General features: G+C 41.3%; 1 protein-coding gene across 1 annotated transcript in view; it reads left to right on the top strand.

Moving 5' to 3' along the window:
• LOC139464161 (insulin-like growth factor-binding protein 7) overlaps positions 1–23,090 on the top strand; it is a 31,550-nt gene that overhangs the window by 7,200 nt on the left and 1,260 nt on the right. The window contains exons 2-3 of the mRNA XM_071245692.1: positions 5,622–5,715; positions 19,576–19,771. Coding sequence (XP_071101793.1) covers positions 5,622–5,715; positions 19,576–19,771 — 290 coding nt within the window. The remainder of the gene's footprint in view (positions 1–5,621; positions 5,716–19,575; positions 19,772–23,090) is intronic.

Raw genomic sequence — 23,090 nt, 5'->3', positions numbered from 1 at the left:
GTGAAATATCTGTAAACTTGTTCAATCGGTCAGCGCGCTGGTACATGGCCTCGTGTAGGCTTATTTTTGAATGGAACTGATGGTCTTCACCCGTGGGGTCGTTAGGTTCATACGTGTCGTTATACGGTCGAATCCCATCTAGGCAGTGCAGGGCCGGCGAGTAACGAGTAGATGCTATAAATTGCACATAACCACAAGCAATTGACATGTAAACAATGACGAAAAGCTGCTTAACCATGCCAAATAACCTTTCGTTTATGCTTGCTTTTCAACCCAGGGATCATTCCCGTGCTCGTTTCTTTCGCCCCTTTTTATTTGTGGGAAATAAAACAGAAATTATGTTCCCCATTTCCGTTTTTAAAACTGTGAATGGGACTATACGACTATATTTTAGAGAGTGTGATCCAGGGGACCAGTGGATACGTCTTTCACCAGGCGTGTTAGCGGCAGAGCTCTTGATAAAATAATTGACCCAGGCAGATTTATGCGTTTTTAACACCTGTGCTAATTTGATGTACTTGGTGCGTTCTACTTGAGCCGCAACTTTGTCAGTGGCTTGGATTTGAGTTTCTCGACTACCCCCCCCCCCCGGCATGTTTATAAAATTGGCACTGATTAGGGGGTGTACGTTTTTATATACCTCATGTTAATAAAGATGACATAAATATTCAAATTAATAATCTGGTAAATACATTATCACTATTTTGTAGCAATACTATCTGATTCAGACATGGGCTTTGGCATGCGTTGGAAATCACTGTTTACTCTTATCGTAAATATAAGGGAGTGTGGTTGTTCTTTACTGAAACGCAAAGCTGAATTCCAAAATGTCTCCATAACCAATTAATTTCCTCGTAAATAATGGAAGCTAGACATCGTAACAAGTTTAGACATAAACAGCCACCTAAACATACACTGTAACGACATTATAAAATGGTTCACAGACACAGAAATCAACAGACAATTTCTTATCACGAACATACTAACTTTTTGTATCAAGAACGAATGTAGCCTGGCTTTAAGTATCGTCTGTAATTGTTCCTTTTAATCAGAAAATAATATTCATTGAAAAAACGATTTTAAGTACTGAACATAATTTTTGAATGTAATATTGGGTGCATTATATATGTCTGAAGGAAATGTATCAGCTATTAAGTGATACTGATATGTATACTTAACCTTCAATCAGATAACCGGGGATGTTTTGTATCTCAGTGACTGGGTATTGTCGGGGCGCCCTTCATAAAGTAGATAGTATATAGTGACAGGGGAGCGTTGTCTGGTCGCCCTCCATACAGTAGATAGTCTATAGTGACAGGGGAGCGTTGACTGGTCGCCCTCCATACAGTAGATAGTCTATAGTGACAGGGGAGCGTTGTCTGGTCGCCCTCCCTGCAGTAGATAGTCTATAGTGACAGGGGAGCGTTGTCTGGTGGCCATCCTTACAGGAGATAGTCTATAGTGACAGGGGAGCGTTGTCTTGTGGCCCTCCATGCAGTAGATAGTCTATAGTGACAGGGGGCGTTGTATGGTCGCCCTCCATACAGTAGATAGTCTATAGTGACAGGGGAGCGTTGTCTGGCCGCCCTCCATTCATTAGATAGTCTATAGTGACAGGGGAGCGTTGTCTGGCCGCCCTCCATTCATAAGATAGTCTGTATGGTGACAGGGGAGCGTTGTCTTGTGGCCCCCCATACAGTAGATAGTCTATAGTGACAGGGGAGCGTTGTATTGTGGCCCTTTATCCAGTAGATAGTCTATAGTGACAGGGGAGCGTTGTATTGTGGCCCTTTATCCAGTAGATAGTCTATAGTGACAGGGGAGCGTTGTCTGATCACCCTCCATACAGTATATAGTCTATAGTGACAGGGGAGCGTTGTCTGGTCGCCCTCCATGCAGCAGATAGTCTATAGTGACAGGGGAGCGTTGTCTTGTGGCCCTCCATACAGTAGATAGTCTATAGTGACAGGGGGGCGTTGTTTGGTCGCCCTCCATGCAGTAGATAGTCTATAGTGACAGGGGAGCGTTGTCTGGTCGCCCTCCATACAGCAGATAGTCTATAGTGACAGGGGGGCGTTGTCTGGTCACCCTCCATACAGTATATAGTCTATAGTGACAGGGGGGCATTGTCTGGTCTGCCTCCATACAGTATATAGTCTATAGTGACAGGGGGGCGTTGTCTGGTCACCCTCCATACAGTATATAGTCTATAGTGACAAGGGGGCATTGTCTGGTCACCCTCCATACAGTATATAGTCTATAGTGACAGGGGGGCGTTGTCTGGTCACCCTCCATACAGTATATAGTCTATAGTGACAGGGGGGCGTTGTCTGGTCACCCTCCATACAGTATATGTATAGTCTATAGTGACAGGGGGGCGTTGTCTGGTCACCCTCCATACAGTATATAGTCTATAGTGACAGGGGGGCGTTGTCTGGTCACCCTCCATACAGTAGATAGTCTATAGTGACAGGGGAGCGTTGTCTGGTCGCCTTCCTTACAGTAGATAGTCTATAGTGACAGGGGGCATTGCCTGGTCACCCTCCATACAGTATATAGTCTATAGTGACAGGGGAGCGTTGTCTGGTCGCCCTCCATGCAGCAGATAGTCTATAGTGACAGGGGAGCGTTGTCTGGTCGCCCTCCATACAGAAGATAGTCTATAGTGACAGGGGAGCGTTGTATGGTCGCCCTCCATGCAGCAGATAGTCTATAGTGACAGGGGAGCGTTGTCTGATCGCCCTCCATGCAGCAGATAGTCTATAGTGACAGGGGAGCGTTGTCTGGTGGCTCTCCATACAGTAGATAGTCTATAGTGACAGGGGAGCGTTGTATGGTAGCCCTCCATACAGCAGATAGTCTATAGTGACAGGGGGCATTGTATGGTCGCCCTCCATGCAGCAGATAGTCTATAGTGACAGGGGGGCGTTGTCTGGTCGCCCTCCTTGCAGTAGATAGTCTATAGTGACAGGGGAGCGTTGTCTGGTCGCCCTCCATGCAGCAGATAGTCTATAGTGACAGGGGAGCGTTGTCTGGTGGCTCTCCATACAGTAGATAGTCTATAGTGACAGGGGAGCGTTGTATGGTAGCCCTCCATACAGCAGATAGTCTATAGTGACAGGGGGCATTGTATGGTCGCCCTCCATGCAGCAGATAGTCTATAGTGACAGGGGGGCGTTGTCTGGTCGCCCTCCTTGCAGTAGATAGTCTATAGTGACAGGGGAGCGTTGTCTGGTCGCCCTCCATACAGCAGATAGTCTATAGTGACAGGGGGGCATTGTATGGTCGCCCTCCATGCAGCAGATAGTCTATAGTGACAGGGGAGCGTTGTCTGGTGGCCCTCCATACAGTAGATAGTCTATAGTGACAGGGGAGCGTTGTCTGGTGGCCCTCCATGCAGCAGATAGTCTATAGTGACAGGGGGGCATTGTCTGGTGGCCCTCCATGCAGCAGATAGTCTATAGTGACAGGGGAGCGTTGTCTGGTCGCCCTCCATACAGCAGATAGTCTATAGTGACAGGGGGGCATTGTATGGTCGCCCTCCATGCAGCAGATAGTCTATAGTGACAGGGGAGCGTTGTCTGGTGGCCCTCCATACAGTAGATAGTCTATAGTGACAGGGGAGCGTTGTCTGGTCGCCCTCCATGCAGCAGATAGTCTATAGTGACAGGGGAGCGTTGTCTGGTCGCCCTCCATACAGCAGATAGTCTATAGTGACAGGGGAGCGTTGTCTTGTGGCCCTCCATACAGTAGATAGTCTATAGTGACAGGGGAGCGTTGTCTGGTCGCCCTCCATACAGTAGATAGTCTATAGTGACAGGGGAGCGTTGTCTAGTCGCCCTCCTTGCAGCAGATAGTCTATAGTGACAGGGGAGCGTTGTCTGGTCACCCTCCAGACCAGTTTCGTTTTGATATTTTGGAAAGAGTAAAGTAGTTGTGTAAGGGTAATACAATTTCAAACCAAGAAAACTGTTTCTTTAAGTAGCCAAGATTTCTTTGGAATAACATTTACCTGTAGGCTCGCCATGATATAAGAATGCAGCTACCCAAGTAAAACACATACTATTTGAAATAATTAAAGTTTGAAAAATGTAAGTTATCTTTCATGACAAACCTTTAAAAAAAGAAATCAAAATGTGTACAATTTTAATTATATGAATGAGAGATATCGGGTTTTTCCGTGTCTCAGGCAATTGAAAGATGTTAAAAGATGTCTTAGTGTAAAACTATGTACCACATATGTGATGGTTTATGGAGAGTGCGGGTGTGTACCACTGTGTATATATCAGTATATTAGAGTTCGTATGTACTGGTTAAAAATTCTTAAGATGCCGAAAGAAAATATTACACTATGATGTTGGTATATGAAGATAGTGATCTTTGTTAAACAAGTGTGCATATGGGTATGTACGGAACAATCAGTGTGTACCAAAGATTGCTGTTTCCTCTTTGCTATCAATAAGACACACTCTTAGATAGGTACCTGGAGAAATAAATGGCTTTCATTTGTATCCTTCCCCAGTAAATTAATTTGTTAAGCCCTTTAATTCTCAAACAAAGATTTATTTTTATTGACTCAGTATAGGATAGCTCTTGCACAGTTTCGATGTAGGTTGCATAGGGTATTGAGTAGCTTGGGAGACAGGAACGTACGTAGAGGAATGATATTTTGTGAAGAATAAACAATGGCGAATAAACAAAATTTCAATTTAGTTTGTGATAAATTTGATCAGTTAAGAAGTAAATATATAAGTTGGTGTTGGTGGAGCTTTAACATTTGCCCAGAGTGCGGAAGGCTGGTGGCTCGATACCCGGCCGCGATATACCGACAGACGTTAAGGGATGGTACTTGTTGTTACCCTGCCTTGCGCTCGGCATTAAGTGTGTGATGCAATAACTGGTCGGCTCGGAGTCAGTATACTGTGTCTGAGTGGGGTATCCATGTTAAAAACACACGCACGCACGTGTATGAACGTCACTAAAATGAGTGCAGTAATCTTGAACGAGACGTAAATCACCATTCCCTTCACCTCACCTCAATCTTTCATTAGCATGTGGTTCTCTGTCATGTGCTGTATTTCTCTGTCAAGTACTGTTCTTCTCTATCATCTGTTGTTCTTCTCTATCATGTACTGTTCTTTGCTATCATGTGCTGTTCCACTCTATCAAGTGCTGTTGTTCTTCTCTATCATGGGACCGCCTCCGTGGTCTAGCGGAAGAGCGTCCGCCCGGAGAGCGGAAGGTCCGGGTTTCAATCCCCGACCGCGTCATACCAAAAGACGTTAAAATATGGTATTTGTTGTTACCCTTTCTGGCCTTCGGCATCAGGGGGCTAAAAGGAGGACTGGTCGGCTTGGAGTCAGTATCTGAGTGGGGTATTCATGTTAAACTGCGGCATGGTATCTCAGTGGGCTAGCACTATAAATCGGCATCAGTCCGGACTGGTACAAGCAGCCACACACACGTGCATGCACGTTGCTATATATGTGCAGTAATCTTGGACGCGACGTTTAACCCCGTTTCACCTCACTTCACCTATTTTTTATGTATTCTCTTTCATATGTTGGTATTCTCTTTCATATGCTGTTATTCTCTATCATGCGATCTTGTTTATCATAAAGGTCCCCAAGCTGATGCAGGGTTTTCCATCTTCTGCCGACCGAAATGTTCCCCGCACTACTGTAGACGGAATCCTAAAGCCGTGTGTTCTGCCAGGTGAGTACATACCCGCAAGGCTGTCAGGTGAAAACAAAATTGTGCGATGACACATTTTCTTACAATTATTTCATTATTAAAAGTCATCAGCGTAAGCAGTTTGCGTGATATTCTCAAATACCAATACTCCTGATCCTTTTGGCATGGAGCTGTACCTGTAAAGGAAGATGTATTGACTATATATAATCTATTGTAGTCGAGAAGAGTCAGGGGCAATAACCGAGTTTTAAAATCCAGCTTTCCCTATATAACATACTAACGCTTAGTGAAATCAGAACCTGTGGAAAATCTAGACGTGCTTCATTTAGGGATATAACATTACAGTAAGGGTAAGTGTGCGAAAGGTAAAATAATATGGTTCAGGGCCTGTGAGACAGACTACCTGTATAACAGTGTGTAGATTCACAATACCTTCCACTATTGACATGTCCCGGCATCTACATAACATCCTCCGTATGGGCCTTCTCCCCAAGACTGACGTCATTATACAACGTAATATTGTACGTACTTTGGCAACTGTTTGGATAATTTGCTTCATCAAAGAGAATCGCGTCAAGTGTTACACGGCAACTTCCTGAATTCCCCACTGTTGAGTGAACTGAGGTCAACTACGGCCATGGCCATACAAGATGACAAAGGTCAAGGACGTGTTTATGTAATTGTCTTGTTTCATCGTTCTCGCGTGTACATATATCACATCGCATTGTAAGTCATTTACGTTTGCAGGGGTAACAGGTGGCCCAGCCGTCTGTGCCGCCGCGATTCGCTGTGCGAAGTTGCGTCCCTTAGGCACGCCTGAAACCTATGATTGTAGGTTCGAATCCCGGTTCGCCCCGATTGTGTTTCTAGGTTTGTCAGCATCATACCCGTGCTCGTGGGTTTCACCGAAGTGGTAAACGTCCGAGACCTGCATCATTTAGGGCTTTCCTCCCACATTAAGATTACACGCCGTGATATAACTGGAATACTGTTAAAAGCGGCGTTAAAACCAACTCACTCACTCATTTACGTTTGCTGCAGGATACCAAAGGTGTGTCATAAAGTGACTACGTATTATCCGAGTGGGAATTTCTTCTTCGCACAAAAGTACTGTAAGTTGCTTCGGATAGATTGGAGTAACGTAAGATAACGCAAAACATGTGATTAATTTGGGTCTGTAACCTTCGTGTACCATACCATAGTGAAGATCCACTTCTCAAATAATCAAAAATGTTTTTATATTTTTTCTACCTCTCTGTACCTCAGTAATAAACACGAATAGATTATCGCCCAATGCAAAGGTGCATCTGATGTACACGTATAGATATATCCTCAATGCAAAGGTGTATGTGATGTACACGTATAGATATGTCCTCAGTGTAAAGGCGTGTGTGATGTACACGTATAGATATGTCCTCAATGTAAAGGTGTATCTGATGTACACGTATAGATATATCCTCAATGTAAAGGCATATGTTATGTACACGTATAGATATGTCCTTAGTGTAAAGGTGTATCTGATGTACGCGTATAGATATGTCCTCAACGTAAAGGTGTATCTGATGTACGCGAATAGATATGTCCTCAACGTAAAGGTGTATCGGATGTACACGTATAGATATATCCCCAGTGTAAAGGCGTGTGTGATGTACACGTATAGATATGTCCTCAGTGTAAAGGCGTATCTGATGTACGCGTATAGATATGTCCTCAATGTAAAGGTGTATTTGATGTACACGTATAGATATGTCCTCAATGTAAAGGTGTATCTGATGTACACGTATAGATAAGTCCTCAATGTAAAGGTGTATGTGATGTACACGTATAGATATATCCTCAATGTAAAGGCGTATGTGATGTACACGTATAGATATATCCTCAATGTAAAGGTGTATGTGATGTACACGTATAGATATATCCTCAATGTGAAGGTGTATGTGATGTACACGTATAGATATATCCTCAATGTAAAGGCGTATGTTATGTACACGTATAGATATGTCCTCTGTGTAAAGGTGTATCTGATGAACATGTATAGATATGTCCTCAATGTAAAGGTGTATCTGATGTACGCGTATAGATATGTCCTCAACGTAAAGGTGTATCTGATGTACGCGTATAGATATGTCCTCAACGTAAAGGTGTATCTGATGTACACGTATAGATATATCCTCAGTGTAAAGGCGTGTGTGATGTACACGTATAGATATGTCCTCAATGTAAAGGTGTATCTGATGTACACGTATAGATATGTCCTCAATGTAAAGGTGTATCTGATGTACGCGTATAGATATGTCCTCAATGTAAAGGTGTATCTGATGTACGCGTATAGATATGTCCTCAATGTAAAGGTGTATCAGATGTACACGTATAGATATATCCTCAATGTAAAGGCGTATGTTATGTACACGTATAGATATGTCCTTAGTGTAAAGGTGTATCTGATGTACACGTATAGATATATCCTCAATATAAAAGCGTATGTGATGTACGCGTATAGATATATCCTCAATGTAAAGGTGTATGTTATGTACACGTATAGATATATCCTCAATGTAAAGGCGTATGTGATGTACACGTATAGATATATCCTCAATGTAAAGGCGTATGTGATGTACACGTATAGATATATCCTCAATGTAAAGGTGTATGTGATGTACACGTATAGATATATCCTCAGTGTAAAGGTGCATGTGATGTACACGTATAGATATATCCTCAATGTAAAGGCGTATGTTATGTACACGTATAGATATGTCCTCTGTGTAAAGGTGTATCTGATGAACATGTACAGATATATCCTCAATGTAAAGGTGTATGTTATGTACACGTATAGATATATCCTCAATGTAAAGGTGTATGTGATGTACACGTATAGACATATCCTCAATGTAAAGGCGTATGTTATGTACACGTATAGATATGTCCTCTGTGTAAAGGTGTATCTGATGTACGCATATAGATATGTCCTCAACGTAAAGGTGTATCTGATGTACGCGTATAGATATATCCTCAATGTAAAGGTGTATGTGATGTACGCGTATAGATATATCCTCAGTGTAAAGGTGTATGTGATGTACACGTATAGATATGTCCTCAATGTAAAGGTGTATCTGATGTACGCGTATAGATATGTCCTCAACGTAAAGGTGTATCTGATGTACGCGAATAGATATGTCCTCAACGTAAAGGTGTATCGGATGTACACGTATAGATATATCCTCAGTGTAAAGGCGTGTGTGATGTACACGTATAGATATGTCCTCAGTGTAAAGGCGTATCTGATGTACGCGTATAGATATGTCCTCAATGTAAAGGTGTATTTGATGTACACATATAGATATGTCCTCAATGTAAAGGTGTATCTGATGTACACGTATAGATATGTCCTCAATGTAAAGGTGTGTGTGATGTACACGTATAGATATATCCTCAATGTAAAGGTGTATGTGATGTACACGTATAGATATGTCCTCAATGTAAAGGTGTATCTGATGTACACGTATAGATATATCCTCAATGTAAAGGCGTATGTGATGTACGCGTATAGATATATCCTCAATGTAAAGGCGTATGTGATGTACACGTATAGATATATCCTCAATGTAAAGGCGTATGTGATGTACACGTATAGATATATCCTCAATGTAAAGGCGTATGTGATGTACACGTATAGATATATCCTCAATGTAAAGGCGTATGTTATGTACACGTATAGATATGTCCTCTGTGTAAAGGTGTATCTGATGAACATGTACAGATATATCCTCAATGTAAAGGTGTATGTTATGTACACGTATAGATATATCCTCAATGTAAAGGTGTATGTGATGTACACGTATAGACATATCCTCAATGTAAAGGCGTATGTTATGTACACGTATAGATATGTCCTCTGTGTAAAGGTGTATCTGATGTACGCATATAGATATGTCCTCAACGTAAAGGTGTATCTGATGTACGCGTATAGATATATCCTCAATGTAAAGGTGTATGTGATGTACGCGTATAGATATATCCTCAGTGTAAAGGTGTATGTGATGTACACGTATAGATATGTCCTCAATGTAAAGGTGTATCTGATGTACGCGTATAGATATGTCCTCAACGTAAAGGTGTATCTGATGTACGCGAATAGATATGTCCTCAACGTAAAGGTGTATCGGATGTACACGTATAGATATATCCTCAGTGTAAAGGCGTGTGTGATGTACACGTATAGATATGTCCTCAGTGTAAAGGCGTATCTGATGTACGCGTATAGATATGTCCTCAATGTAAAGGTGTATTTGATGTACACATATAGATATGTCCTCAATGTAAAGGTGTATCTGATGTACACGTATAGATATGTCCTCAATGTAAAGGTGTGTGTGATGTACACGTATAGATATATCCTCAATGTAAAGGTGTATGTGATGTACACGTATAGATATGTCCTCAATGTAAAGGTGTATCTGATGTACACGTATAGATATATCCTCAATGTAAAGGCGTATGTGATGTACGCGTATAGATATATCCTCAATGTAAAGGCGTATGTGATGTACACGTATAGATATATCCTCAATGTAAAGGCGTATGTGATGTACACATATAGATATATCCTCAATGTAAAGGCGTATGTGATGTACACGTATAGATATATCCTCAATGTAAAGGCGTATGTTATGTACACGTATAGATATGTCCTCTGTGTAAAGGTGTATCTGATGAGCATGTATAGATATATCCTCAATGTAAAGGTGTATGTTATGTACACGTATAGATATATCCTCAATGTAAAGGTGTATCTGATGTACGCGTATAGATATATCCTCAATGTAAAGGTGTATGTGATGTACACGTATAGATATATCCTCAGTGCAAAGGTGTATGTGATGTACACGTATAGATATGTCCTCAATGTAAAGGTGTATCTGATGTACGCGTATAGATATGTCCTCAACGTAAAGGTGTATCTGATGTACGCGTATAGATATGTCCTCAACGTAAAGGTGTATCAGATGTACACGTATAGATATATCCTCAGTGTAAAGGCGTGTGTGATGTACACGTATAGATATGTCCTCAATGTAAAGGCGTATCTGATGTACGCGTATAGATATGTCCTCAATGTAAAGGTGTATGTGATGTACACGTATAGATATGTCCTCAATGTAAAGGTGTATCTGATGTACACGTATAGATATGTCCTCAATGTAAAGGTGTATGTGATGTACACGTATAGATATGTCCTCAATGTAAAGGTGTATCTGATGTACACGTATAGATATGTCCTCAATGTAAAGGTGTATGTGATGTACACGTATAGATATATCCTCAATGTAAAGGCGTATGTGATGTACGCGTATAGATATATCCTCAATGTAAAGGTGTATGTGATGTACACGTATAGATATATCCTCAATGTAAAGGCGTATGTTATGTACACGTATAGATATGTCCTCTGTGTAAAGGTGTATCTGATGAACATGTATAGATATATCCTCAATGTAAAGGTGTATGTTATGTACACGTATAGATATATCCTCAATGTAAAGGTGTATGTGATGTACACGTATAGATATATCCTCAGTGTAAAGGTGTATGTGATGTACACGTACAGATATATCCTCAATGTAAAGGCGTATGTGATGTACACGTATAGATATGTCCTCTGTGTAAAGGTGTATCTGATGAACATGTATAGATATATCCTCAATGTAAAGGTGTATGTTATGTACACGTATAGATATGTCCTCTGTGTAAAGGTGTATCTGATGTACACGTATAGATATATCCTCAATGTAAAGGTGTATGTGATGTACACGTATAGATATATCCTCAATGTAAAGGCGTATGTTACGTTCACGTTTGGATATATCCTCAATGTAAAGGCGTATGTTACGTTCACGTTTGGATATATGGTCCAGTGTAAAGTGTATGTGACGTATAAGTCACTCTCCTCTAAGGTAAGCAGATAAACCTATTTATTTCATGTCGTAAATTAAATAAAGTTCCGGACTGTGGCTGTTTCTGCGCGAAGTATATTTAACAATGCCGTGTTATAGCCCTATGTGATATAAAGAATATGATTGTGTTCTCGTCAATGTTTTGACAGAAGGACGGCAAAATGTTTTGCATTACGAACAAATCATCTCCATGATATGTAAATCAGTTTAGCTTTGACCGCCGTGGGTTCGTGTTTCACGGCGTGCGTCTGATCATTCCCACTGTTTATTCTCTTTTACATGGCTATAATATTTGACATTTGAAAACACATCCCGGCATCTCGACATCAGGTAGGGCGTTGGGCAGAGATATTAAAACCAATATAGGGAACATGACCCGGGCATCCGCGAATGCGACTTCTCAAAGGGCTAATCTTAACCTATCCTTTAACCAGCTATTCCACACGTGATACATGTATCTCCCTATTTGATGGGAAGTTGTTCCATATTCTTCCGGAATGCAGGTAAACCCCAATGCGTATTTTCCTGACCTGCAGCGCGTCGGTAAATACGAGCAAAAATTGCTTGTGAATGTTACCAAGGTGTTGTTTGCTCCGCTTGTTAATCTGGTATGCTCATCATTGTTTTAGTGGCCCAAGAATCCCTGCTCACCTGGGCCAGGTAAAGACACTACAAGGCTAATGTCTGTATCGGGAGGGCTCCAGGTGGTTTTACCTCTGTGTGAGGTGTAACGGGTTTTCTGTAGGTAATGTTTGTTTATGCTAGCCGCCCCCGCAGTTAAATCACCTGGCGGCGTTGATTGAACACACCTGTCTTGTGGCTGGTGACGTCACACACAGGTTGCAACGTCACATTGACTCCGAGGGTGCATGCACGGGCTGCTTGGCACGGAAGTCCTCAGCAGGTGGGATGCAAGCGAAGTCATAAACGTCAGTGTCAGATAAACTACATCGTCCTCATGGTCGGATTATTTAGACAATGTTAAGCTGCACTGAGCGTCTAACATCGTTTAAAACCATACAGAAATATATATCATGTGTTTGTGGTTTTGACCTCCACACGTTGTGCATGCCCAAAGTGTATTTGTTTAATTGTAACAAATTATGCAATTATTGACATAAACGTGCATGGTCGTGGGTTGTTTGATTGACTCCTATGAAACACAGAGGGAATATATAGTTTATTATGCCGCAGTTACCCATATTCTACATCATGGTGGCTTCTAAAACATCAAGTCTGGACCAAGTAAATCATCCTTTGATAGTATGCACAACGATCCGTGTCCTAGGTAACCATCCGATCCTCATTTTAATCGCATCTTCTGACAAACATGAGGCACTGGTGACTAATATTCTTCCCAGGAATGCCCACTCGTGAACATATAATGCATTGCCAATTGGAGAAAACAACTGATATATTTTGTTATCTGTGCGTTTTGTCAGAACAGTTTGTGGTGGGATCAGGGCTAGTTAGATACGGAACTAGCATGGGGTGTTTATACCACAGTGACTCATCGTTGTGTAAAAAACACCACACATCGTTCTGCATCTGTCAAAGTGGACAGACGGATATATGGCTTGGAACCCTTCCCCCGTGTCAGTGTCGACCGTGTACCTGTCAGCCTGGGAATCCGACGCAGCTAATTAGCCAGGGTCAGCGTAATCCATACCATACCCTCCCTTCCAACACTCGTGGCTTGCTGTTACAGCGAGATCATGTAAGACCCGTTTAGTCTTCAGGAAGTCCTTCCAGTTTCACCCTTCACTTCCACTTCAAACAGTAACATGTTATGTGTAGAAATTAGTTGGTAAAGTTAACGAATAAGAGCACCCAGACATAATCAGAGCGTTACTTGGAGCTAACGTACACCCCTGCTTTAAAGCTGCACACCTTCTTTCTGTTCATGTGCGGATTACCATGGGGAACTTAAATGTCACTACGGGCAGTCAGGCTTGTCTTCTCATGTATCGAAACGAGAGCCGTCATATTCACATAACCAAGAGTCACATGTTCCTTGCAGAAAGTCTTGTCTTCGCATGTATCTAAACGAGAGCCATCATATTCACATAACCAAGAGTCACGTGTTCCTTGCAGAAAGTCTTGTCTTCGCATGTATCTAAACGAGAGCCTTCATATTCACATAACCAAAAGTCACATGTTCCTTGCAGACACTCTCGTCTTCGCGTGTATCTAAAAACGAGAGCCTTCATATTCACATAACCAAGAGTCACATGTTCCTTGCAGAAAGTCTTGTCTTCGCGTGTATCTAAACGAGAGCCTTCATATTCACATAGCCAAGAGTCACACGTTCCTTGCAGAAAGTCTTGTCTTCGCATTTATCTAAACGAGAGCCTTCATATTAACATAACCAAGAGTCACATGTTCCTTGCAGAAAGTCTTGTCTTCGCTTGTATCGAAACGAGAGCTTCATATTCACATAACCAAGAGTCACATGTTCCTTGCAGAAAGTCTTGTCTTCGCGTGTATCTAAACGAGAGCCTTCATATTCACATAGCCAAGAGTCACATGTTCCTTGCAGAAAGTCTTGTCTTCGCATGTATCTAAACGAGAGCCTTCATATTCACATAACCAAGAGTCACACGTTCCTTGCAGACACTCTTGTCTTCGCGTGTATCTAAACGAGAGCCTTCATATTCACATAACCAAGAGTCACATGTTCCTTGCAGAAAGTCTTGCCTTCGCGTGTATCTAAACGAGAGCCTTCATATTCACATAACCAAGAGTCACATGTTCCTTGCAGAAAGTCTTGTCTTCGCGTGTATCTAAACGAGAGCCTTCATATTCACATAACCAAGAGTCACACGTTCCTTGCAGAAAGTCTTGTCTTCGCATGTATCTAAACGAGAGCCTTCATATTCACATAACCAAGAGTCACATGTTCCTTGCAGACACTCTTGTCTTCGCATGTATCTAAACGAGAGCCTTCATATTCACATAACCAAGAGTCACATGTTCCTTGCAAGACAGTCTTGTCTTCGCATGTATCTAAACGAGAGCCTTCATATTCACATAACCAAGAGTCACATGTTCCTTGCAGAAAGTCTTGTCTTCGCATGTATCTAAACGAGAGCCTTCATATTCACATAACCAAGAGTCACATGTTCCTTGCAGACACTCTTGTCTTCGCATGTATCTAAACGAGAGCCTTCATATTCACATAACCAAGAGTCACATGTTCCTTGCAGAAAGTCTTGTCTTCGCGTGTATCTAAACGAGAGCCTTCATATTCACATAACCAAGAGTCACATGTTCCTTGCAGAAAGTCTTGTCTTCGCGTGTATCTAAACGAGAGCCTTCATATTCACATAACCAAGAGTCACACGTTCCTTGCAGAAAGTCTTGTCTTCGCATGTATCTAAACGAGAGCCTTCATATTCACATAACCAAACGTCACATGTTCCTCGCAGACACTCTTGTCTTCGCGTGTATCTAAACGAGAGCCTTCATATTCACATAACCAAGAGTCACATGTTCCTTGCAGAAAGTCTTGTCTTCGCATGTATCTAAACGAGAGCCTTCATATTCACATAACCAAGAGTCACATGTTCCTTGCAGACACTCTTGTCTTCGCATGTATCTAAACGAGAGCCTTCATATTCACATAACCAAGAGTCACATGTTCCTTGCAGAAAGTCTTGTCTTCGCATGTATCTAAACGAGAGCCTTCATATTCACATAACCAAGAGTCACATGTTCCTTGCAGAAAGTCTTGTCTTCGCGTGTATCTAAACGAGAGCCTTCATATTCACATAACCAAGAGTCACACGTTCCTTGCAGAAAGTCTTGTCTTCGCGTGTATCTAAACGAGAGCCTTCATATTCACATAACCAAGAGTCACACGTTCCTTGCAGAAAGTCTTGTCTTCGCATGTATCTAAACGAGAGCCTTCATATTCACATAACCAAACGTCACATGTTCCTCGCAGACACTCTTGTCTTTGCGTGTATCTAAACGAGAGCCTTCATATTCACATAACCAAGAGTCACATGTTCCTTGCAGAAAGTCTTGTCTTCGCGTGCATCTAAACGAGAGCCTTCATATTCACATAACCAAAAGTCACATGTTCCTTGCAGAAAGTCTTGTCTTCGCATGCATCTAAACGAGAGCCATCATATTCACATAACCAAGAGTCACATGTTCCTTGCAGGCACTCTTGTTTTCGCGTGTATTTAAACGAGAGCCTTCATATTCACATAACCAAGAGTCACATGTTCCTTGCAGAAAGTCTTGTCTTCGCATGTATCTAAACGAGAGCCTTCATATTCACATAACTACGGTTCTGACCGTCAGTTTTGTCTTTTTATGTGTCCAGGGCGTACGTTTCGGCCCTCGGAAGGTAGCTCAGGGTGGAGACGAAAGACAAAACTGAGGGGTGAGGTTTAAGACGACAGCAGCCATTGTTTGTTGCAAGTCGAAATGGTCTTAGATATTTGAGATGAATGACGTTTCAAAGAAAAGTATCGAAATGGTTTCCGCTATAACATATGTTTGAAGCGGTCAGGTCTGTCTTCATACTTCTTCCTGACCGCCGTTTTCCATTTCAGTTTGTCCCTGGTGGACAGCTTCATAATTATCTAACTGGATTTAGATTTTTCTTTTGGCCTAGGGTAGTTTGGATTGTGAAATAACCCACACAAATATAAAATCATATTGCCATAATAATAAAGATTGTCTTTGATTAGACTCACTCCCCGTCTTCAAATTCTGTTGAAATGTATTGTGTTGTAGTATGTAGCTAAATGGCGTTAAATGCCATCCCGTCTACCTCTGAAATCCCAAGTCCGACTGCAAAAGGGTTCAGGGGCAACCATGCTAATGGAGATGTTGATGTAAACATCCTACAAACAAACGTGCTTCTGAACGCCACAGTATTCCTTTTCATAAAGTATGCATAAGACAATATTTTCGTGCCTGTATATGTGACTGACTGACATCCGTTAGGGTGGTGTGCCTTTAAGAACAGTGTTGTGTGGAGATCTTGTTCCTCAATGACAACATAATCCTAGGTGCCAGCAATGGAATGCTAAACTCCTCGGCACAGTGTAATTAGCGTGTTCTTTCTTCGGAAGAGATGTTGCTCATACGTCTCAATGTATTCTCCATGCACGGACGCATGTGAGTCTTATTACGCACATGTTAATGTCCTAGGTGTAGGGATTACCCCGTGTTCGTAGATGTTGACTCCACGAAACAAAAGTTATCCATCGATCAGTCAGACAGATTGTCCCTGATGGCAAATATTCAGACGCTCTTCGACCTTACATTCTGAACCGAAAACCCAGAGCATTTCATTTTCTTTTCGGTTCACCTGTATTTCTTTAAAGGTTATCCTGAAGTATGAAAATGTATCCACGCATACATTTCTATCAGCAAAGGGCTTTATCCCCTCGTTCTCCAGATCAGATTCCACTGACATTTTGTGTTTGATTTCGATAACAGATGGCTATGTAGTCTCAATTTCTGCCCGACGGAGTACAGCGAGTTCATGAGGTGTTAACCTTCTTACTCCAAGCAAAAACTTTTGAAATCAAAATCATTCATAAATTGTACACGCAAATCGTCTTTTTCTCTTGAAAGATGACTTACCTCTCACGCGCTTCTCGTGTGTGTAGTCGATACATGTGTTGATTCTAGTTACGATACTAAATTAGAGACTGCACGACGGCCTGGCACGATGTTCACGGACATTGAAACATTATCTCTGTGTAATTTGTACCGTGTGTGAGACATTGTCTCTGTGTAATTAGTACCGTGTGTGAAACTGAGACATTATCTCTGTGTAATTAGCACCGTGTGTGAAACTGAGACATTATCTCTCTGTAATTAGTACCGTGTGTGAAACTGAGACATTATCACTCTGTAATTAGTACCATGTGTGAAACTGAGACATTGTCTCTGTGTAATTAGTACCGTGTGTGAAACTGAGACATTGTCAGTGTAATTAGTACCGTGTGTGAAACTGAGACATTGTCTCAGTGTAATGAGTACTGTGTGTGAAACTGAGACACTGTCTCTGTGTAATTAGTACCGTGTGTGAAACTGAGACACTGTCTCTGTGTAATTAGTACCGTGTGTGAAACTGAGACACTGTCTCTGTGTAATTAGTACCGTGTGTAAAACTCAGACATTGTCTGTGTAATTAGTACCGTGTGTGAAACTGAGACACTGTCTCTGTGTAATTAGTACCGTGTGTGAAACTGAGACATTGTCTCTGTGTAATTAGTACCGTGTGTGAAACTGAGACACTGTCTCTGTGTAATTAGTACCGTGTGTGAAACTGAGACATTGTCTCTGTGTAATTAGTACCGTGTGTGAAACTGAGACATTGGGTAATTTGTACCGTGTGTGAAACTGATTCTTGTGTAATTAGTACCGTGTGTGAAACTGAGACATTGTCTGTGTAATTAGTACCGTGTGTGAAACTGAGACATTATCACTCTGTAATTAGTACCATGTGTGAAACTGAGACATTGTCTCTGTGTAATTAGTACCGTGTGTGAAACTGAGACATTGTCTCTGTGTAATTAGTACCGTGTGTGAAACTGAGACACTGTCTCTGTGTAATTAGTACCGTGTGTGAAACTGACACATTGTCTCTGTGTAATTAGTACCGTGTGTGAAACTGAGACATTGGGTAATTTGTACCGTGTGTGAAACTGATTCTTGTGTAATCTTGTGATTCTTGTGTAATTAGTACCGTGTGTGAAACTGAGACATTGTCTGTATAATTAGTACCGTGTGTGAAACTGAGACATTATCTGCGTAATTAGCACCATGTGTGAAACTGAGACATTGTCTGTGTAATTAGTACTGTCTGTGAATAGTCAAATAATGTTGCTATGCTTGTGTGGGCTACCCATTTCGGGAACACCTGGTGTCATCACTGATTTTCAGCGATCCATTCATGTACTTTTCAACGGTTTGGGGCCTTTTTACGGCCATGGAATCTATTTCGTTTGAGACCTGTGAAGATCCAGGTAGAGAATTGGTCTTCAGCAATGATTTCCGCAAAAGGCGACTATGCTTGTCGTAAAAGGCGACTAAGGGGATTGTGTGGTCAGGCTTGCTGATTTGGTTTATTCATGTCATCGTATCCCATTTGCGTAGATCGATGCTCATAATGTCAATAACTGGATTGTCTGGACCAGACTCCATTATTTACAGACCGTCGTCATATAGTTCGAAGATTGCTGATGCGTTGTTAAACAACAAACAGAAAATATTTCGCCTGCGGTTGTGAACAAGTTGACAACACGACATGTACCCCGACCCGATACAAATTTTCGTTCCACGTTCTTTTTAATATTATTATTATTACCCTCTAGATCCCAACGTTATTTCGACCCATTTTCCTTTGCTATATCCAACCAGAGACCATATAATAGATATCATATGGTCTCTGGTCCAACTTATTTCAAACTCATTAAAATCGTTTTTATCGAGATACAAAAAATACAGGGCGTAAATAGATTCCATAGTACCAAAAAGACCAAAAAGTTTTTTGTCCCCCGCCACGAAGTTGGGCGTATCCAAGCATACATGTCAAGACTGAGTTTGAAAATTGGAGCCTTAAATTAATTTTACTATTTTATTATTAGTTATAGCTCTTTTATTTCTCCATGCCTTCTAACTTTCCAGTGCATAGTGTCTGCAATGGGGACAAGTTTTCTCTGAAACTACTTAAGTTACATGAATGAAAGTTTGCATGCTTATCTAAGAGATACTGAGATCTAAAATCAGACTTTCTCATGACATAAACCACCCCAGTTCCTTTCTATATAGGACTCTTATTTATAATTAACATTAACTCCATGACATGCACTACAAAAGAACAAAGAAAATGTGCCCCGTGGCCCTGTTTTCTTGTTTATGTTAATTTTGATCTATATGTCACTATATCTTGCAGAGATGCTGCGGAGGTACGGCGCGACTGCCATGGTGACTGTCAACACACGTCATGCAACGCTTGCACCTTCCAACGGGAACCGGAATGTCCAGTCTGTCGGAAAGATGACTTCAGATGTCTTAAAAAGTTTGGCAAATGTATAAAGAAGCAAACCTGCTCAAGGAAACGATATCCCTGCAAGTGGAGGAAACTAAAGGTAGCGAGTGCTCACTTGATATATGTTATTATACGTTTTATCAAACACACCAACAACATTCAGATGCTGAACAAAAATCGTTTTTTACACAGACAATTACATCGATAATGGGGAAAAAGTTCTCTAAGGTAGAAAACAATCTTAATGAAGGCGTTTGATTGGTCTCTCAAACATACCCTGAAACAAATATATTCAATATAGCCCTTGCAAATCTATAATAGTTGGCAAGTCTAGAGAAAATGAAGAGAGTCTCTGGACTCCTTTTTATTACATATTATTGAAATAATTTACCAACTGAATTTTCTGTACAATATGTTCATTTCAAAGACTAGATGTTAGATTAGCGTTTGATTGATGTTGACGAAAACATATCTTCCAAGCTATGTGATGACAAACAATGTTTGTGGAATTGCTGTCGACAAACATGAAAGTGAGTTGTCATACAATAAGTCGAACCTGTCCCCGACCCTTGCCACCCCCGCAACAAAAAGTCGGTGTTTGGTGATTGCAAGGAGCACAATCAACACTGAAGCCTACGTGAATGAGGTATTCGGTGTGTGCTAAGTGATGGAGCTATAGCGCTGTCTCACTCGATATACTCTACAGTACACTCGCTTGTGTTTGTCTGAACGTGAGAGGGGAGGAGAAAACAGGAGTCACACGTTCTCAGGGTACACCCCGAAATTCTTGATTGCGATCAAGCAATGATGTCTAATTGGCAGGCCAAATACAAAAGTCCTAACCAGAAACGCCAGTGAAGATTCCAGACATTGCTCGAATGCGCCGCGTCTCGTAGTGTCAACAGTTGAGTAATAAGGCTTGTCGTGTTCTCACGATGAGCAGGTCGGTCGAGAGAACAGGTTGTCGTCTGCCTGCCCTGGCGATGTCGTCTGCTGACCCCAGCAATGTCGTTTGTCACTCGGACAACGTTTAGTTGACCACGACAACAAACAGGAGGAGCGGCTTTCATTCAAGCCGTTGTTGACGGACATCGGGTTGATTTCTCTTCGAAATATGTTTAACATGATGAAACGGATTTTGTACCTGTTTTGCCAAATATGCTCTAAAGGACCTAGGCTCGCAACGTTAGCTAGGACCAGTGTCGTCTAAACATATTAGGACATTGTTCAAAACGATGAAACATTCTCATTGTTTATTGTAATGTTGAGTAGTGAAAGGACAGGTGTGTTGTACCCAACAGTAGGAATATCTTACAGTAAACTTTCAAACGTGAACCAGATAAGTGGTTAATGTTAAACGTATCCCTGTAAATACTAATGCAGAGTTTCCCAACAATTTCCTGAAATTAGCCGACGTTAAGTGAAGTTGATGATGCAACCATTAATCACTATATGACATGGAGTGTAACTAGATGCGACTATAACGCACAGCCCTCGCCCTACCGCTATCATCTGGGCCCCTCCAACACAGCAGCAGACCAGATGACTCGAGCTGACCTTTGATGATTAGCCAAGCCAAAACCCACGTGGGGATCCATTCCTCTTCTTGCTATAATACCATTCACTCTTCACTTTATAGGTTTGTTTTGTCATAGTTATTTTTTCAGCAAGTTCAGTGTTATAATTTGATTAGAATCGAAATGATTTTCATGTGCAAAATGTCTTTCCTCAGATTTATAAGAATAATAATTAAAACCATTCCATAGTAGCATGTTCCTAAGATTTAAATATAAGGCTTTCAGCATCTTCTTGTTAACTTCAGATTTATATATGTTGTCGAGTATGATCAACGTTAGAGACTGGATTGCATTCAAAATTAAGTCACATCATTTTTGTTATGCGTGTTATATACCCCGAAGCCCAACTTCTGTAGAATAAAGCCATGGGACGTATCCGGTGTCGAATTAGCCCCTTGTTCCCCCTGCCTCTCGTAAACGACTAAATTGGGATCGGATGTCCAAGTAACAGCGGGTAGGCTTCTCATGTAACAGTATTGATGTGCCTGCTCCACACAGAAACTCGTCAGGTTTCACAGTGTAGATTATGATCGGTTTTTAAAAGTGGTTGCATACATAGTTTGGAGGTTTGGTGGGTCAAGTGCTTGAGAACTAACAGTTGTCATCTTACTTCTCTTATGTCCATGTTGGGAATGGTTATGAAGGTTTGCGCGTTGTAATGTCTAAGACTGTCATGTGTATGCAAAATGCACGGAACTCAACCTGATTCACTCATTCTCTACACACGGTGACATACATGTTTACTTGATATCCTAAACCCGATCTGAATAAATCCGAAAAAAAGAATTGCTAAATAAAGATTTTCTTTGTCTTGACGTTTGTGAATTTCGTATAATTTTCTCCCCCCAGAAGGCTGCGGCTGAAGGCAATGATGCAGCCCAGCCCCTATGTGCAGTGGCCCTTGTTTTAATATCAGGAACAAATGTGAATAGTCGCGCATGTTTTGTGTTGCCCTTTATATGACAACTGAACGGATGTTTGCCTCCATTTTACGCTAAAATAATTAACGGATAGATAGAGCTGAAGCATCATGACCACGTATCTACGCCTTGATAATGCTCATAGTCCACCATGTGATCTACATGACGGAATAGGATCCAGGGCCCACTCGCACAAAGCTACCTTAGCGCTATGACTACTGTAACTCCCATATTTAAACATAGACTTACAATAGTCCCTACTTTAACATAGACCTACACTAGTCCCTGAAGTTGGATTATTTTATGTCATTTCAAAAACAGATTTGTTTTGCCGAATTTGTTCGTTATGCTCAGGTATTATTAGCAAACAATCAGACAGACAGCTGAACAAACAAGATAGTACTTGGATGACATATACTAACTAAGAAAGCAACAGGTTCAGGCACCGTCAACTTTGGTTGTGGTTAAACATTATGTACATGACATCAGCGTACCTGGCAATCAAACAACATGTTCCAAGTTAGTTTGGCAGGTTGTGTATAATAGGACACGATGCATGTCCTCGTTGTAGTCAGACAGGATTGTAAACATTTCTATACAAAATGGAAACATGGCCTTTTCTTTGGCAGGACGAAGCTAGTCAAGTATTCCCGCCTCGCCATGTGCTTTGGCAATACCGTCATCTTCTACCTGGAGCAAGTACTGCTTGAGGTGCAAGACGTTGATGTTATAACCACATCTGTGAAACACAACGTTTAATTATGTGGTCATGTCATCGTTACCTTGTTTTAGATATGACACGTGAATTCCTTTCATATTTTATCGTTTGAAAATATCATTTTAACCTCAATGCCCACATAAAGGCTTTGATTTAATTACGACAGTGAAAACTGGTTGTTGTCCCTCTGAAATCGTCCGGATT

Source organism: Haliotis cracherodii, unplaced genomic scaffold (assembly GCF_022045235.1).
Source record: "Haliotis cracherodii isolate W230 unplaced genomic scaffold, xgHalCrac1.p SCAF_1, whole genome shotgun sequence".
NCBI classification, from domain to species: Eukaryota; Metazoa; Mollusca; class Gastropoda; order Lepetellida; family Haliotidae; genus Haliotis; species Haliotis cracherodii.
The sequence above is the reverse complement of the archived record's forward strand: the minus strand, read 5'-3'. Positions and strand labels throughout refer to the sequence as shown.